A 20,000-nucleotide genomic window follows, 5' to 3' on the forward strand; every position below is an offset into this window, starting at 1 on the left:
CGTTTTTTAAAAATGTCGAGTAGTACAAGATGTTCGAGGAAGGCAGAGAACGCGTTGAAAATGAACCACGCTCTGGTAGACCATTCATTCCAACTGATGAACAACACGTTGTTCGAGAAAGAGATATGGTACTCGATGAACGTCGTTTAACAACTAGAAACATTATTGAACATGTTTCAGTATCATTTGGATCTTGTCAGGCAATTTTAAAAGGTCGTTTGGGCATCGGCGCATCGCTTCTCGAGTCGTCCCGAAAACGTTGAGTTCTGTCCAAAAAACAACAACGTGTTCAAGTGGCCGAAGAAATGCTTTCTCAAGGCGAATCGTTCTTAGAATGATTCGCCTTGAGTGATGAAACCTGAATCTTTGCTTTTGACACCGAAACAATTCAACAATCAAGTGAATGGCGCTCGCAAAACTGAGAAGACCGCGTCAAAGTCAGTCAAAAATCAAGATCGTGTTAATTGTTTTCTTCGATTGTCGTGGTGTTGTGCATTACGAATTCCTTTCGACTTGCCAAACTGTCAATAAAGAATATTATTTGAGCGTTTTGTATTGTTTGCGTGAAGAAATTCGCAGAAAACGACCCAATTTGTGGCGAGAAAACTGGTGGATTTTATACCACGATAATGCACCTGTCTATAATGCTCTCGTTGTTCGTGACTTTTTTGGCGAAAATTTCAACAAATAAGGTTTCTCAAGCTCCGTATTCACTGATATGGCACCCCGTGTGACTTTTTCCCCCCTGTTTCTTCGACTAAAATTTCCGCTTCGTGGTCATCGTTTTGAGTCGATTGATGCCATAAAACAAATTTCGCTGCGAGTACCGAAGGAGTTTCACAAAAACCACTTTAAAGCGTGTTTTGAGAATTGGAAAAACGTTAGCATAAATGCATTGCAGTAAGAGGTAACTTTAAAAATAAATTTTGATGGATAAATTCAAATCTTGCGTTTTATTGAACCATTTCCGATACTTTTTGATCACAGGAGTATAACTTATAACACAGGAAGAGATCAGTTAAAAATGACCCTAAAGATTTTCACATTTTTGTACTCTGGAGACTTTGAAACGTCGAGAAAAAATGCAAAAAAGAAAAAAAAACAAAAATTGAGGATGTTTTCTGTATATATGGACATGTGTATATGGGGTGGCACGTTTTTGTTCACCCACTTTGAAGCTTAATAACTTCTGTGCCTTTTGTCAAAAATTCCTGAAATTTTGCAGGGAGGTTTGTGTGTTAGGGGGATTGATGCTGGTTGTTTGGTGGCTAAAGATCGTGGGATGGAGAGATATAGAACGGACTTAATGAAGATTTTACTGATTATCAATAGCATTTACAATTGTTTTTTAAAATAAAACTTAACTCTACCCTCAAAATTAGGCTTTTTGCCATTTTATAATAATTGATAATATAAAAAAAAAGTTTTATTTGTGAAATCAGCTTATTAAGTTTTTTATCAGAGCCGTTCCTAGAGATATTTTTACCNACGTTCTCCACGGTTGCCTTATTTTTTGAGTGAGTGGAATGTACTTGCACCGAAAAATTTTTTTTTGTGCCTTTCTCATTTTATGAATGTTTGTTTATTTTGGAATGGAGTTGTGTATTATATAAGTAATCTTTATTGCATTTGTCAATGAAAGCAGTTACTAATAATTATCAATAATATGTAAATCTATAGCAATAGTCCAATTTAAGTTCATTATCTGCAGCATTGTAAAACCTCTTCCTTATTTTATATTCATGTTTCCTTGATCCTCGCTGCCAAGGCCTCTTAGCGATCCTGTTGTATGCTGATACTGTTTACTGTCTTGCATAGAGATGGTGTTGATGCCTGATAAATAGGATTCGTCTAGCAGATCCTTGTCATTTCTTATCACAAACACTCTTCTATACACAAATTTGCAGTTAGTGAACTCTGCAATTTCTCTATATATGTTGGAGTGTTTTGTTGTAGGTAATTGCCAAATATTGCTCCATCTTGATGTTTACTGTGGTATGATGTTAGAAATGCAAAAGTGACTGAATTAGGTTTTTGGTATAACCATGGTGGATAGCCAAAAAATCTTAAAATCTTTTTTAAAAATTAAATGCATTTAACAATTATTTTTACGTGCATACAAAACAATAACAGCAATAACAAAAGCTGTTATTAGGTCAACTTTTAGATAAGCTGAGAACTTCAAATGGTGATCACTGACTTGACTGCTTAGTAACAACGTTATAAAGTTTAATTGAGAACTTTATTAATAAAAATATTAAAAGCATAAAAAAATATCTTGCTAGTAAAAAAATAATTTTCTTGGTAAAAAATTATATAGGTCCATGCAGAACAAACTTTATAGACTTAATATCTCCTTTTTATTAATAAGAGGATCTACAGTAGAGTTATCAGTCATTGAATAGTCACTAATATATTTGTTGGCTTTTGTAGGTTTTTTTTGCTTTATCAAGTGGAATAGTTACTGGTTTTCCCCTTTTTCATATTCCTCATTTGTAACTTCAATATTTAGATAGCATTCTAAGAGTTTGCTTTGCTTTCAAATATAACCAGATTTTAAATTTATAAGTGCTATGTCGGCTTTTCTTTATTACTAGACTTATTTACATCATAAAGCACTGAGGAAGTAAATGTCTGAAATGCATTCTCTTAGAAATAAAAATGCATTTTGGTCATTTAGTTCCTCATCAGTGCTTTATGATGTAAATAAGTATAGTAATAAAAAAAAGACATAGCACATGTCTAGTTTTTGGATTAAGTTTATAAGAAGCAAGCGTATTATTATAGAATAACCTATATTTCTTGATCTTTACTATAATTTTAATACAAATTTATAATCATATGAATAACTTTTGTTTAGAATGTTTACTTTTACTCTGATTATCTTAATACAGTAAAAGTCGTCCAGATTTTATTATTCCATTTTTCACTTTACAATAATGCAAAATCTGTTTAATACTTTTTTACAGAATTTCTTATTTTGCTGATATTTTTTTTTTTCAAGTGAACAGTTTGTCATTCAATATCTGTTCATTTGAAAATCTATTAGACATATTATCTATGAAAGTCCTAGCTAAAAAAACTCAAAATACACATGCCTTGCACCAGAGTTGTTTTAGTTTTAAAGTTCTAGTATGGAACTTAGTGTGTGGCCATTAAGCCGCACAAAAAGCTTGTNAATCTCCATCGATTCTTTCGTAAAATTGAAGCAATTTGGAAATCAAAATAGAATAGAATTTAACATTAGTAAACAATACAAAATAAATATCGAAAATTATAACGAGATAGTTACGGTTAATAGATATATATTTTAATTAGTAGATGTTATCGAAGCGAGAATTGGCATTTAGAGGGCGTAGAGAATCTATTAAATCTAATATAACATAGTTCATTATATTGAACTTGATTATTTATTAAGTGCGTTAGATAATCTATTAATTAAAAATACATTTAGAGAAGTCTACGGTTTTTACTGGCTTATCGAACAAACGAATACAAATGGGAACCTAGACCATCACTGACTGATTGCCTCTGGAAGTCGGCTTCTTACAGAAACACAGCTTCCTTATCATCAAATGTCACGGCACGCCACTGCTACCAACAACTCAAGTTGCGAGTGAAACTGTTGTAAAATGAAACTGAAAACGATTTACCATTTATGATAAGTGAAGAGCATTTATCCAAGCTCTCAGTCGTTGCCATCGAAAGTGAAACAGCACGAAATGAAACAGGCCTACTTTGAGGAGCAAGTCACAGATTCATAGGCAGAGAGAAGGCCTGTAAATTGAAATTAAAGTTTTCCTGTTTTACGAAGCGAAAAGAAAAACGTTATATTGCATTGTTTTTGTTTTTTACTTTCCCGGCTGTTATATATAAGATAGAAAGAAAGTCGGTCGAAAACTGATTTACCAAGATTTTTGCATTTTTGGACTCAGAGGACCTTGAAACGTCGAGAAATGAGAAAAAATTCGGGTTTTTCTCCTGTATATATGAATGCTAGCGTTAGGCTTACCAGACGTCCCGCTTTGACCGGGACTGTACCGGTTTGACGATGTGATCCCGGAGTCCCGGCCAGTTTGTCCCGGTTATTTGGTAAAATTTTAAAAGTGCCGAATATACAAGAAGTAAAAATAGTGTAGCCTGGAGTAAAATGGCGATTTGGCAAGTAAAATATCTTCTGTTTACACTCACTGTTGCCAATCTAAATATTTTGTATCAAGATGTAAGTACTTTTAATGTTGCCTAGATGTTTTCCTCAAAATTTATAGCACGATGAGATTCAGATGGTTTTATTTGATTTTTTAGATATTTCGTTTCAATTAGAGTTGCAACACTGAAACATACACTGGCCACGCCATTGTTGAGCATGTCCTATCTTAGTCGGGTTCGAATTGCTAGTCGACATTTGAGATTATTTTGTACTGTGCATTAAATTAATTTAATCTCCAAAATACTGTGAAATTGTGTTTACTGATGAATTAAAAACGGATTATCCATTTTTGAAAAACTTCGTAATCGTATTGACAATGTGAAATGTGAACTGTGCTTTTCAGAATTTTCAGTAACACGTGGTGGGCGTTCGGACATTAACATCACTTGAAATGTGCGAAACATAAGGCAAGCCTAGTACAGCTGAAAGAACTTCCTCAAATATATTGTCATATTTTAAAGGTAGCGATTTAAATTGCATTAAATTTCGATGCTATTAAAAATAACATAGAATTTTTAAATCAAGTTCACACTAGTGATAAATATTAACAACTTCTTAATAATGAAATATGTTCGGTTGAGTTATAAAAAAATACTTATTAATAACTCCTATGCATTTTGTAGAAATTTTCCGAAATTTTGAAGGGAGGTTTGTGTATTAGAGGATTGATGCTATTAAATTTTGGCAGTTAAAGGTCGAGGGGATGGATAATGTTACTATGCGTAGTCTATTAATTGTTCATTCATACTTTGAAAAAATTTCCCAGAGTTTTGCAGTCTCACTTCAAATATTTTATGTTTGATTTATTCTAATGTGAAAACAAATATATATTTTAACTAAATTTGGGTGTAATTATCACATAACATCTACAGTTAAAATATATATATATATATATATATCATCTCATAGCAATTACGAGTACATATAATTAATATTTTTACAAAGTTGTTATAGCTTGTTTAAAATTGAAACAGTGTGTATTTTTAAAATATTTGTGAACATGTTTTTGTATTTGTTTATAAGAAATAAACGGAAAAATTGTTGCTTACATCTATTTTTCTTTCGTCTTATGTTCTTTGTAATCTGGAGCTATAGTTCTCAACTCCTTTACGAGATCGTACGGTGCCGGGTCCGGGGTGGGGTCATTGGGGATCACTTAGTCCAGAGATTTATCGAACATCACTATTTAACGGTGGCGTAAATTGGTCCCTTCTTTGTCTCCAGATAGATCGAGATCCGATCGGGGCGCTAGAAAGGTCAAATCTCGATGTTAATCCGACACCGCATCTCGATCTTGGACGACGGGATGTTTAAACGAACCTTGGAACTTTTGCTCGTATTTCTATAAGTTTTGTTTTCTCTCTTGTTAAACATTTCTATAAGACATCTCACGATAATTATTTATTGATCGAAATATTTTATAGCACTTCGAGTTCGCCGTAATTTTGTCCTATTTACGAGCATCTAAGCCAAAGTTCGTCTTCCCGGACCGACCTTTACGTCTATTATTTTTTCTTCGCGTTGAGTTTACATTAAGAAATTCCTTTCCCGAGTGGAAAGCTTTTAAACAAAATCACATATAATCTATATTTTTAGAGGACAATGTTTAATTTTTCATTTATAATCAGCAGAAACAAGAAATGGTCATCAGAAAATAAAATGTTTTTATAGCCTAAATAAGTTTTACCTCATAGTTCAATATCCATTTAGTCTATGTATAAATAATTCGCAGTGTCTTCCGATATTTGCTTTTTTTCATCTTTTATTTTGTCATACTTGCTTTATTTTTTTTTTTCATTTCAACCTGCAACTGAATGTTAAAAAAGACTATATCGGCGTCACCACCAGGAACTTTGGCGTAAGGCTCAGGGAGCACAGATTTACCATAAAAAAAAGGGTCTAATGCAACGATTTTGTCCCAAATGGCGCAGGCCCAAGGCTCTGTGGTAAAGTGGGACGAGGCAACCATTATCAAACCCTTGTCTTCCCTAACTTTAGCAATGACCACGGAGAAGATTGAAATATATAGAAGTAGGCTGGGAGAGGGCTGTTTAAATTCGAGAGATGCCGAAAGCCTGCCGTCAGCGTGGAAGTTCAAGGTTAAGAAATTTACTATGAACTGACCAGAGTTAATTATATTTGAAGAGTTATGTTATTTTATTTTTGTTTTTGTTTTAACTTAATTTTATCTATTTTTATATTTTTATACGTTCTTCCTTTGTTATTCCAAAAATTTTTGATTTAAATTTTTGTATTCTATTCATGGAACTTATTCGTTCCAATTTCCTGTTAATTGGGCTGAAAACGTTTGTTTTTTTCAATTATACGTATTTCTCGGCAACAAAAAAGGTGTTTTGTTTCTGTTTATTGATTTGCTGAGCACTTTATGATACTGGTATTTTCACATATTGAAATCTGATTATATTAAATACTGTTAGTAATTATATTAATTTGATCCATTTGTTTTCATTTTTAATTCAATACATGGACATCTTTTTCTACAATAGTTCTTGTCCATTATAAAATAATGAGTATAGTTTTGGTTCATTTTTAAATTTTACTAATGCTTCTGGATTATTGTGGATTTTTGAATGATTCTGCTTCAGTTCTTGATCTCAATGATGCTTTACCAAATTATTATGTTGCAAATATCAGGCTCACTTGATACCAGCGCCAAATGCTATGCCGGACTAAAGTCAAGGCATAGCTACACAAACAAGTGTAACATTAGGCTTCCGTGTTATTGGTATGATGTATCAATGATATGTGTTCATTATCCTAGCTTTCTGTATTTTATGTGGTATGACACCAGTGGAAGAGAGGACAATGGGCACAATAAGCACTTTTTTATCCATTCTCCACGGTTGCCTTATTTATTGGGCGAGTGGAGTGTATTTGTTGATTTTTTCGGTGCATTTTTCATTTTATGAGCGTTTGAAATGGAGATGCCTATTATATAAGCCATCTTTAAATAAGCCTTCTATTAAATTTATTAAATAAGCCATCAATATTGAGTATTATTTTAGTTTTAGTTTTCTATGCTGTGGAGCTCAGTTTCGTCTTCCTAGAAAAAACCTAGTTATTATTGAGATATACGCAAATCTCTACAGCCATATTAGTAATCTCTACATTTCAGACCTTAGCACAGCGCTGTGCTAAGGTTTGAAATGACACACCTTTCCCCTAGCCATTGATCTTAGGTTTCTTTCTTGTAGCACCTGATTTGCTATACCTCTCTTAGAATCATCCAAAAATGATCTGATTGATGTTTTTCGTTTTGGATTCCAGGGCAATTCAGATTATTTGGAATTACACAAATGTTATGCAAAAATAAACAAGAGTAGTCTATATGATAGACAATTGTATATTACGTTTTTCAATGCAACATCTGAACTCACATATTATAAAACAGTGTGTGGGCAACAATGAGACTTCCCTAATCTATTTACACTTTTCTAAATCCATGTTTACATAACGTAAGAAAAAAATATGGAATTATGGAATCAAGTTTCCTTGTCGAAAACGCGCCAGGTGACGATAAAATGATGTTAACCAAATGTCAGAAATTTATAAACTGGACTCGCTGTTTGGTAGCTGCGTTTTTCCACAGAGAGCATCATATTCACGAAAATCATATTTCCGTCGTTATGTATAAAGTTTTCGGTATCCCATAATAGTTTTATAGCTTTAAAACCACTCGATTTTATAGAAAATTTCGAATGTCTCACTGTTACCTACCGCTATATGTCTTTACTTCAAAGGAAAATCATTTATTTCAGCTAAACTGTCCTCGTCATTTACCAAAACGAGAAGTAACGAAATTTGTCCTTTATTTTCATTCTTCAATGCTTGTGTTTTATAATGACAATGGTGGATTTCGGGATGACAGGCATTGTGCCGATCAGTGGTGCGTTATCCTACGGGCAAAAAGGGCAATTGCCTGGGGTCCCACCAACAGGGGACACCAAACCAATATTTTATAAACTCATTACTGTAGTAAGAATATCAAAATTAAAATTTGGCCATATCTGGAGATCCTAGATTGCTTGGGTGCACTGACAGCGCAGAACTTTATCTGCCAAAGGTAGTGTGAAAAAAGAATACCGCGGATTTCTCTCGAAAAAAAAATGTTTGGAGTCATACAGTGTTGAGTGTTTGACTCAAAACATAACACTGCACATGGAGCCACCTAATTCAAATTTGTCTCGCCCCAACGAAGCTATAACGCTCTAGTGTCTATCCTTTTATTTCAATCTATATTCTTCTCCATAGAAAGCTATGATTTTCTATTAAATATTTTAAATTCTAAATGAAACTAAAACTCGCGAATATTTATAGTCAATATGAATATTATAATTTTTAAATCAAAATCTAAAAGATATAAAATGAATGTTTAGTTATTAATTGAAAAACATCCAATTTTACTTTTTTGGGGTGGAACGGGGTAGAGTGAAAATTGGAGAGTGATAGCAATAATCGGTTTTAAGTGTCCTTTAATTCAATCGTAGAAATTTGGCAATCTTCATAGAATATATTAGAGATGATTAAGATTGAAAGATCAATAAAGCGGGAACGAGATTACCTAATTCTTGAATATGGCAATGACACATTACATTGTGAGGATCCTGAGCTTTATTTTAAAATACTTTGTAAAAGTTCTTTTTAAAATGTTAGAATTTTGTAAAAGTTTGCAAGAATTTAACTTTGTTGGTTAGACCTAATATTTAGGAGGAAGTTAATATAATTTTATCTGATAGTCAACTTCCTGTTTGAGTGATACATTCTCCTTGATTTTGTTAGTCACTACTTCTCTTAGGAACCGTTATCTATGGAATAATTCGAGTCTGAAAATCTATAATTCTTACCAAAATTTGGTCGTACTGTTCTACTCTTATTTAATTGAATCCAGTCGAGTTTCTCTCACTCGAAGTCAACTTACAGAGAGATTTCCTTACAGAATCCTCAAGACATGGAAAATAATCTCCCAACCACAAGAATATCATTTAATGCATCCCTTCATCATTAGACTAATTGGAAATCGTCTGTGGCATCGACCCATTGTAAGATCAAACATAACTTACGCCTACGCAACATTTGGAACATTCCTCCAAGATAGACTTTAATTGTTTATTGTATAATCAACGTGGGGTTTAGATATAAGATGTAAGGACGTAAAGATATATTGAGTTACAGAGAATGAAATCCTCTAACACTCTCTCTCAACTTCAGTTAAGTAGATAATTAGTTTAGAATCTTAATGTAATATGTTAGAATCTATAATAAATAACAATTTATTTTAAATCGAATGAGTGATCCAACCGACTCTCATCTAATTCCTCCCTTCAATCTTTCACCCCAAGTACCCAAACGAGACTGCTCGTTTGGGTACTTGGGGTGAAAGTTACGATTAAGTTACGCTTTTGATTCACGTTACGATTTTGATTCACAGGAATATCCTGAGTGGTAGTGCCGTAACTAGACAGGTGCAACAGGTGCACCCGCAGAGGGTCCACTTGGAAGGGGACCAAAAATGCATGTATTTGTTTTATTATTTTCCCAAACCTAATTAATTAAGGGGCTTAAATGCAAATTCTTGCACAGGGCACAGGAATGGCTAGTTACGGCACTGCCGAGTGGTGTCAGAATATCCCGATGGTCCGAGTATAATCACTTATATTCGGCAACAATTTATATTCCACCGCACCGGACTGGTGACGTCATCACCTCACACCTCCACTCCTCATAACACGATGTATTCTGTTTAATAGTACGAAACAATTGTATTCTATTTATGTAACATAATATAGATAATATATTAAAGTATATTAAAAATTTTAAAATAAGCTAATTAATTATATAGTGGACATTAGAATATTTAAATTATTTGATATTTTATCGTAAATAATTTGAATCGTGGAGTAAGTAGGCTCTTAATTGAGATCTTTGTTACGTGGAGGCGCTTGTCATTGGTCTCGAGACATCGTTTTTGTAAATATAGAAATAATTAATTCATTTTATTGAATTAATTACGTAAATACACGTGAGCTCCAACGTGCTTTTACGTTGTTGTTGACACTCCGATAGCGTCATTTATTTTTTTTATTTTATTGTAACGAAGTGAATTCCATTGGCTTCCAATTTTATTATAATGTTAATTAATTTAATAATGATAATAATAATAATAATAATAATAAATGAAACGATAAACAAACAATTAGATTATAGACGAGTGAGAACGACTGCGCAGTGTTGATGGCGCAGGCGTAAATACTATAAATAGAGACGAATCCTGTCAGAGCAGCGGAAAGAGAAAGCGAACGTGATTGGAGGATTGTTAGTCGCGCGCCTTTTCCTGATGTCACGTTGTACATTCCCTTCTTTGTCGGCCGGTATGTGGCTTACGTGCATTCTGTTATTGACCATTTGTACGCAGACGTGGGCTCAGTTATCGAGGGACCGCGACGAACTGCTCAATTGGTGCTTGGATGCTAAATATCACAAGAAGAAACCCGGTCCCGAATCCAAATTATATCGTCAAGTAAGTCGTTCTCTATTTTTAAGTATTTTCTGTGCGATATGGTTATATAATCTCTCCCTACAGCGAGATTCTAGTCGAACTCGTTAAAATCAATACAGTAATTATCTATAGTAGGTTGCTCTAATGCTAAAAAAGAAGTCTGACCTCTTTCCAGGAATGCTGTTTGGGTAGATCATATATATATATTTTTTTTCTTTCTTCCTCCCGAACTGAAGAAATATTTCTACTCTTAAAGACTGTTTTTAAAAGGTTTTGAATTCTCACAAATATAAATAAGATCTTTTTCGGTGTTCGTTACAGTTAGGAACCCATCAAGATAAAATCCAAACTGACAAAATAAATGGAAATGTGGCTAATATGCATTTTATCTTCAAAAATAAAAATTTTAGATTTTATAAAATATTAAAATTAAGTCTAAGCAACTCATCTAACTGCATATAAGATGTTTGCAACTTCATGTGTTCACTTTTAAATATGCAAATGAGTGAGTACTTTTTTTTTACAAAAAATTTCATTGTTCACTGCTGAAAGCTATGCTTTTATTATTATTATTTTTTAATAATTATAAAAAAATGTAAATGCCACTTGCAGTCCTTTTTACTATATAAAGTATTGCATAGTAATGTATTAATTGTTTGTACTTTTGAAAATCACAGTAATATACTGTATTGACAATATAAAAAACATCTTTTAGCACATCTTTTTAAAATAAATTTTTAAAAATTGTGCTAAAGATGCTGTTCCATGTTAAGTTCGGAATTAAAATGTTTACTGAATTTTCATTGTGGAATTTTTTTTCCGGAATAGTCCTTACACAATATAAAATCATGAATTTTGGCTCGTTTTTAAAATTTTGCCAGTGCTTCTGGATTATTGTGATATTTTTTTTTTTTTATTTTATGATTCTGCTTCAGTTCCTCATTTCCACAATGTTTCTCCACATTTATACTTTTAAACTATTATGAAGTGTTTTTTATATGTAACTTAGTAATTTTCACAAAACTGCTCCATTATGATAGCAAATGGTTTTTTATGATTAAGTACTTATTGAAAATTTAGAATTGCCAAAAAATATTTAATGAGAATGTTTGTTTTCTGCCTTTACTTCATCCTCAGCTGACGGAATAAACAGATGATTAATTTTAAAAAATTTCAAAACTCAATCTGTATGAGTATTGGAGATGGGCCAATGATGAGAGTAAGAAAAATATCTTACTCTCATCAAGTTTTTGAGTGCACTCAACAAGGTTTTGAGTGCATATACAAAATAAAAATGTTTTAGGTGACAATTAGTTGGTACAAAATACTTGAGGGCTATATCCCTTCTGTCCCATATGAATTGTACCCATGTAAAAATGACAATTTTGAAATTGAATTTTAATTTGAAAACATTTCTGATTTTAAAGTTTCTGGTAACCAGAACTTGTGGTTTTATATTATTATGTTGTTGTTGTTATTATTATTATTAATAGTAAATAATAATAAATGTTTTATGTTGCAAATGTCTTGTCAGCTGATACCAGTGCAAAGTGCTGTTACACTTGTTTGGATAACTATGCCTTGACTTTAGTCTGGCATAACCAGACTAAATTCAAGGCATAGTTACCCAAACAATTGTAATATTAGACTTCAGTGTTGTTTGTGTTTGTGATTTATTTATTCAATATCATAGTTTTCTATAGTGTCATGTATGTTACTAAGATTCAGGGGCAAATCCTGACCAAAATTTTTGGGCAAGCTGAAAGTTGTAGTAATAATAGGACTATCTCTAGCACCAAACAATAAGCAGAAATGTTATTTGGTGTGAATAAAAAGTATGGACTATTATAAAGCCCATTATATCTATACATGAAATATATTATAATGAAAAAGTGTTAAAATTTATGATAATTCAAATTTTGTGGGCCCTTGACACCAGGGTTGCAGAGTTGGTAAAAAAACACTGGACTTGCTCCTGTAATTTTAGTAGGGTGACTCTGGCAAAATTAAATAGTCATTTTATGGGGGCAGAGGTGCTCGGAGGGTTCCCTACTCTGAAGTCTAAAAGGAGCCCTGGGCATTTACCCAAATACTTGTAAGTTAAATATTAAAAATAATAACTATATAAATCCAATACTTATTTGTATAAAAACCATTAATTTTTAACAATACAAATATTTAATAAGAGGAAAAAGAGGAGTGATTTTAAAATTATACATATCTTTATTCCACAGCTTTTGCACTTCAATTTCACCTTTCCAGAAAAGTTAGTCCAACTAAAGTGTGTGATCTAGCTACTTTAGCCCCTTGTTCGGAAAAGAAAAATATATACTCTGATCAATTAGCCTGGCTCATTCAGAAAAAGAGTACTTATTTAAAGTGGGGATAATAAAAATTTCATTTGAGTGAAAATAATTTAACTAATAAACACAAATACTAAGAAAAATATTGATACATATTTAATAAATTTAAATTGTTGCATTTTGTATTTAAAATAAATGAATATAAATGAATTATAACAAAATACAAAAACATTTTAAAATTATTAAATAAAAGTTTTTTAAATGAAAGAAAATTTTAAAATGCTGGAGTCGACACATTTTTCCTGACTCATACTCCTCTTGCCAGAAATTCACTCACTCCACAACTGACTCCACAGCCCTGCTTGACACTGGGGACCCAGGACTTAATTCCTATTAATCTCTATGTAGATCTGCCCCCGTGCACAATACATGTATGCTTATGTTAAATGCTTTGAATGATGTCATGCACATGCTCTTGTTTGCTGCGTCAAACTGCCACATGAGCAAGTGATAGTTCCCCCCAAGCATTGCACTGACTTAAAATGACTAGCCAATAGCTGTCAATGTAAAAGCGCAAACAATTGATGAGTTTACACATTAGAATAAATTATTATTGGCATATTTGTTCTCATATAAAAAGTATATATTGCCAGTCAAAACTCTCTCTTAAGCATGTGGTGCATGCTAAGCAAGCCCAGAGTTTGCTTGTGTTAAGGTTTAATGTTTCTAGACTTTATGTAGTGTGTTATGACACTAGTGAAAGAGGGGACAATAAGCACCTGTATATGTTCTCCACGGTTGCCTTATTTTTTGAGTGAGTGGAATGTACTTGCACCGAAAAATTTTTTTTTGTGCCTTTCTCATTTTATGAATGTTTGTTTATTTTGGAATGGAGTTGTGTATTATATAAGTAATCTTTATTGCATTTGTCAATGAAAGCAGTTACTAATAATTATCAATAATATGTAAATCTATAGCAATAGTCCAATTTAAGTTCATTATCTGCAGCATTGTAAAACCTCTTCCTTATTTTATATTCATGTTTCCTTGATCCTCGCTGCCAAGGCCTCTTAGCGATCCTGTTGTATGCTGATACTGTTTACTGTCTTGCATAGAGATGGTGTAGATGCCTGATAAATAGGATTCGTCTAGCAGATCCTTGTCATTTCTTATCACTCTTCTATACACAAATTTGCAGTTAGTGAACTCTACAATTTCTCTATATATGCTGGAGTGTTTTGTTGTAGGTAATTGCCAAATATTGCTCCATCTTGATGTCTACTGTGGTATGATGTTAGAAATGCAAAAGTGACTGAATTAGGTTTTTGGTATAACCATGGTGGATAGCCAAAAAATCTTAAAATCTTTTTTAAAAATTAAATGCATTTAACAATTATTTTTATGTGCATACAAAACAATAACAGCAAAATAAAAGCTGTTATTAGGTCAACTTTTAGATAAGCTGAGAACTTCAAATGGTGATCACTGACTTGACTGCTTAGTAACAACGTTATAAAGTTTAATTGAGAACTTTATTAATAAAAATATTAAAAGCATAAAAAAATATCTTGCTAGTAAAAAAATAATTTTCTTGGTAAAAAATTATATAGGTCCATGCAGAACAAACTTTATAGACTTAATATCTCCTTTTTATTAATAAGAGGATCTACAGTAGAGTTATCAGTCATTGAATAGTCACTAATATATTTGTTGGCTTTTGTAGGTTTTTTTTGCTTTATCAAGTGGAATAGTTACTGGTTTTCCCCTTTTTCATATTCCTCATTTGTAACTTCAATATTTAGATAGCATTCTAAGAGTTTGCTTTGCTTTCAAATATAACCAGATTTTAAATTTATAAGTGCTATGTCGGCTTTTCTTTGTTACTAGACTTATTTACATCATAAAGCACTGAGGAAGTAAATGTCTGAAATGCATTCTCTTAGAAATAAAAATGCATTTTGGTCATTTAGTTCATCAGTGCTTTATGATGTAAATAAGTATAGTAATAAAAAAAAGACATAGCACATGTCTAGTTTTGGATTAAGTTTATAAGAAGCAAGCGTATTATTATAGAATAACCTATATTTCTTGATCTTTACTATAATTTTAATACAAATTTATAATCATATGAATAACTTTTGTTTAGAATGTTTACTTTTACTCTGATTGTCTTAATACAGTAAAAGTCCAGATTTTATTATTCCATTTTTCACTTTACAATAATGCAAAATCTGTTTAATACTTCTTTTTACAGAATTTCTTATTTTGCTGATATTTTTTTTTTTCAAGTGAACAGTTTGTCATTCAATATCTGTTCATTTGAAAATCTATTAGACATATTATCTATGAAAGTCCTAGCTAAAAAAACTCAAAATACACATGCCTTGCACCAGAGTTTTTTTAGTTTTCAAGTTCTAGTATGGAACTTAGTGTGTGGCCATTAAGCTGCACAAAGCTTGTATCCCAATTTTTTAACACTATGGATTGTACGGACCTGGGCATGGCCTCTTAAACACTCGAGACAGGGTGTTGACAACTGTCATTTTGGCATTTCAAATGTCTGTGACTGATGTGCTATGCACTATTGTGGATTAAATATTTAAATGCTGGCTTATAGAAAGAGTTATTTACAGAAGATTAATCTTATTTATCAATAAACATTGTAAGTTATTTTATTGAAATTCAAATACAGTATTAATCTGTTTTATCCACGCTGAGTGTCAGCGTTATAGAGGCCGCCATTGTAACCGATTCACACCTTTTACAATGCTACAAAGTTAATCTGAAGGCTACCTAAGCCATGGTTAAGTAGTTTGGACCCTAATCACTGCAGCTTAATGGCCCTACACTGTATATAATATATATATGTAAAAAAATTAATATAAACTTCAAAAAAACTAATGCAAGGTAACACAAGTAATTTTTGTATTTTTAATGATTTAGAGATTTATAAGCCAATCTACTGATCACCCAGCTAAAAACATACTGATTTTATGTAGTATGATGTCACTAATGAATATAAAAGCTGACAATGTTTTTTCAGTTTGTAGATATGTTATTGAAAAGTTCCTTTTTGTTCGTACTTAACCTAGGTTTTTTCCTTCCATTTTTATTGATTTTAATTCAAAGATGTTTATAGAAATGGAAATACACTTCCAATAATTAAGCATATAATTAAGCAAATGAGCTAGTAAACTGAGAAGCATTGAGATAGCTGTTGAAATTTAACAAAACAACCAAAAGTTGTGATAACAATGTTTATCCTATTTTTAACTAAATATATTCTTAATTCTTGTTTCTAACCACCAGATAACAACAAATGTCTTTTAGTGTAAAAAATTTTAAACTTTTTGCAACTGCAAATTTAAAATTTATCTCTAGTGTATACCATGGAAAGATAGATCGTGCTGTACAGAAAACACAAGTCAAGAAATTCATCGAAACATATACAACTTTGATTTAGATCATTGCAAACAAGAAACTGGCCGTCAAATGTCGGAAGCGTGTCGACAACATTTTCGTCAAGATCTTTGCTTTTATGAATGTGAACCAAACATTGGACCATGGGCTCAAAAGGTAGTCTTTAAAATAATGAAGACTAATTTTTTATTTAAAAAACAAACTTTTTTAATCAATAGCTCCTTTTTTTTTTTTTTTTTGTATTTAAGGATGATAAGAAAATAAGGAAAGAGAGATTTATTAATGTTCCACTATGTTCTGCAGACTGTGATTCTNAAATGTTATATTTATACACAAATATGCATTATAATTGATAACACAGTTCAGCAGTTTTCCTGTTATAATCGGTGGATTTAAAAAAATTTAGAGAAATGTATCCGATGATTTTACAGTATGTTCTGGACAGACAAATCATGGAGCCAATAGACCTATGTACTGTACAGGTCAACTGAAATACAAACAAATATCGATGTAATCTGTTGAGATAGTTTTTAAAAATATTTGAAAGACTAAACAATAGACAATAAACGATAAAAATATAATTGAACTTATCAGTTTTATTGTTGGAGGATACTTATGTCGCTTGAAAGTCAATAACGTCGTGTTTGAACCGACAAACTTAAACGCAGTATTGATAAGCGATCTCAATTCTAACATTTTATTGTACTGTACGTCAAATAAGGGAATTCTCCAGCAAAGATTAGACTGTAGCCGCTTATTTTCTAAGAATTTGTAACAAAATTATAAAGGATATTAAATGCCTCTTCAAAATAAAATAAAATTATCGTAATTTATTTTTTCGACTAAATATAAACCATGAAATATCTAAAATCAATTTCTATCATTTGTTATCGCTTGTTCACAAATGTATATACTGTTATAACGTTAGATACCGGTATATATAATATATCTCGACTAAAATAGGTTAAGAGCCGATTGAAAGAGTTTTAATTTGAAAGTTTAATATACAGAGCTACTCTCAATGAGTTTTCTTTTCTTTTTATTTAAAAATTTTTTCTTCCTATAGATACTAAGAGAGACTTTCTTCTGTCATAGATTCGGCCAGGCTCATTAATTACTAAATATTTTTAATTTTTGAATTAGCCCCTCTTACGATACATCCGGATCCTCTACTGTTAAAATGTTAACTCGTGCAACTGACCGTATAGAAACTAAAGTTATCATTTAAAATGAAAGAAATTCATTGAAATTTATAAAGATTATACAGAGCAACCACCGTGTGAGTGGGGCGATAATGGTGGCACAAACCTATAGATTTGGTGAAACAGGATCAAACTACAGATAGACTGAAAAACTAACGCGAAAATAACCTTATTTACCATCCTTAAAACTGATCCAAGCACACAAGTTTAGTGTTTTCGGTCTTTTCCAGTCAGTTTTTAAAAATGACTCGAGAATGTCTTTCTAATCTTTGTATAACATTAAGGATGGATTGAACGCTACCAACCAGTTGCGTGCCGTCATTGGAAGCGGTGGATTCGCCGCTTCCAAGATCGCTATTGTATATTTGAATATTAGTGGTGGAGTGGAAGCGCTGTATTGTCAGCATACAAAAAGCCAGATTCGCGCATGCACTTTACGGAGCACCAACCTCACCCGGTTTAGTTGGTGGAAGCCTAGGACCTCGGGTGGATGCTACACGTATAACGCATCCAATTCTATCCAGGACCGGTTCCGGGCTGTTAGCCGCCTGCCTGTTAGATATTTGGCCGTCCTCGCCCCATTATGTGAATCGCGAGTAGATTTATAACTTAACCCAACCGATAAGAATTTACTGGTATGTTTTTATGATAGTTCTGTATAGTTGACAGGAGTTAAAACAATTCATTAGAATATTTGATATTTTTATTCCGCTTTCCTATTTTATATTACTCACGGATTTCAATGTTAAACCAGTGATATTACAATTTCGTATGTCCTATCTATAAGGGGATGTAGAAAAAAACGTGTGCAATTCTTGTATAATGTTAAAAAAATTAACTGCTACTTTGACAGCATCATTTACAACTAAATTTAATGAATGAGAGAGATGCACTAGGTACAGAAAATAAAGACAGAAATTTTTCCAGTTCAATGAAAGTGACTAAAAGTTGTAAATTTTGGAAATTTCTGTGGACACCTGGTCTTAAAACGAATTAGTTAGAAAACAAATGACTTTTAACAAATTTAGATTTTTACAGCTATGGTGAGAAACGTTTAAAATTTACAACCACTCTGTCGCGTCCTTTGAGGTATACTAGTGATGCATTTGACATTAACCTGTATCGGCACCCTCGGGATTTGGCAAGCATGCACGCACCGCACACCTACCAAGACNCGTGTCGACAACATTTTCGTCAAGATCTTTGCTTTTATGAATGTGAACCAAACATTGGACCATGGGCTCAAAAGGTAGTCTTTAAAATAATGAAGACTTTTTAATTTTTTATTTAAAAAACAAACTTTTTTAATCAATAGCTCCTTTTTTATTTTTTGTATTTAAGGATGATAAGAAAATAAGGAAAGAGAGATTTATTAATGTTCCACTATGTTCTGCAGACTGTGATTCTTGGTGGAAAGCTTGTAAAAATGATTATACCTGTGTAGACAACTGGTCACTCAAATTTAAATTTATTAAAGGTAGATTTTTTTAAAGTATATTTCAATAATTCAGTGTGGCCTTTTAAAAAATTTATCAGAATTTTGATATGGTAATTCTTTTCCTAGGTGTTAATCATTGTCCAAACAATACTAAATGTGAGACTTTTGAGGAAGTCTTTAAAACAGCTAAAAATTTCTGTGAAAAGGTAAGTAATAAAGTAATTATAAAATTTATATATTTTGATTATCATACAATATGAACTTTGTAGGTTTGGGATCATTCTTGGAAATACACTGAAAGTGGTGGTTGTATGCGTATTTGGTTCAATGGTTCCGCTGGCAATCCAAACAGAAGAGTGGCCGAAGTCTATGTTGATCAGTTGCTGTCAAGTTCAAGTTGCAAATGTTGTTCTTTGTTACTTATTTTACTTTTGTTAGTTCTTGTATTTTAACTTTTTTTTTATACACTTGTGGGTTGTTTTTTATAGGTAAATTTGTAACACAATAGTTCAACTAATCAATTTATGAACTAGTTGTTAATATTGTTAAATTGTTTGTTATATAAAATACTGTTGTATATTTTTTTAATAAATTTTTCAACTTTTCTAGTTAACATTGGTTAAAGATTCAAATTTCAATAAAGTTTTTTTAAATTTAAAACTATTCAGATCATGAGAATAGTATTAAAATCACATGTACTTTCATATACACACCCTAACACATGTATATATGCATAATATCTAGTATGGATATATCAGAAGATAGAATTGCACACTGTATCATGCAAATGTTTCCTATTTTTAAGAAATTTAAAAAAAAAACTAGATAAATCTTAGAGGTACATGACGTGTTCTTGCTGATTTTTATTCAAAAAGCTTTTCATAAATATAAGTTTCTTCTTGATTATTAA

The 20,000-nt window shown here is 31.9% G+C and overlaps 1 protein-coding gene across 1 annotated transcript; it reads left to right on the plus strand.

The window, feature by feature from the left end:
* Window positions 1-10,494: 10,494 nt before the first annotated feature.
* LOC111613548 (folate receptor gamma-like) lies at window positions 10,495-19,684 on the plus strand. The gene is made up of 5 exons (XM_023354896.1): window positions 10,495-10,748; window positions 16,412-16,606; window positions 18,994-19,129; window positions 19,217-19,296; window positions 19,360-19,684. Exons 1-5 carry the CDS (start codon window positions 10,566-10,568, stop codon window positions 19,540-19,542), a joined length of 777 nt encoding a protein of 258 aa, XP_023210664.1. The 5' UTR covers window positions 10,495-10,565; the 3' UTR covers window positions 19,543-19,684.
* Window positions 19,685-20,000: the final 316 nt, after the last annotated feature.

The sequence above is a fragment of the Centruroides sculpturatus genome, unplaced genomic scaffold (assembly GCF_000671375.1).
Source record: "Centruroides sculpturatus isolate CEXI.00-Female unplaced genomic scaffold, Cexi_2.0 scaffold1594, whole genome shotgun sequence".
NCBI lineage: Eukaryota > Metazoa > Arthropoda > Arachnida > Scorpiones > Buthidae > Centruroides > Centruroides sculpturatus.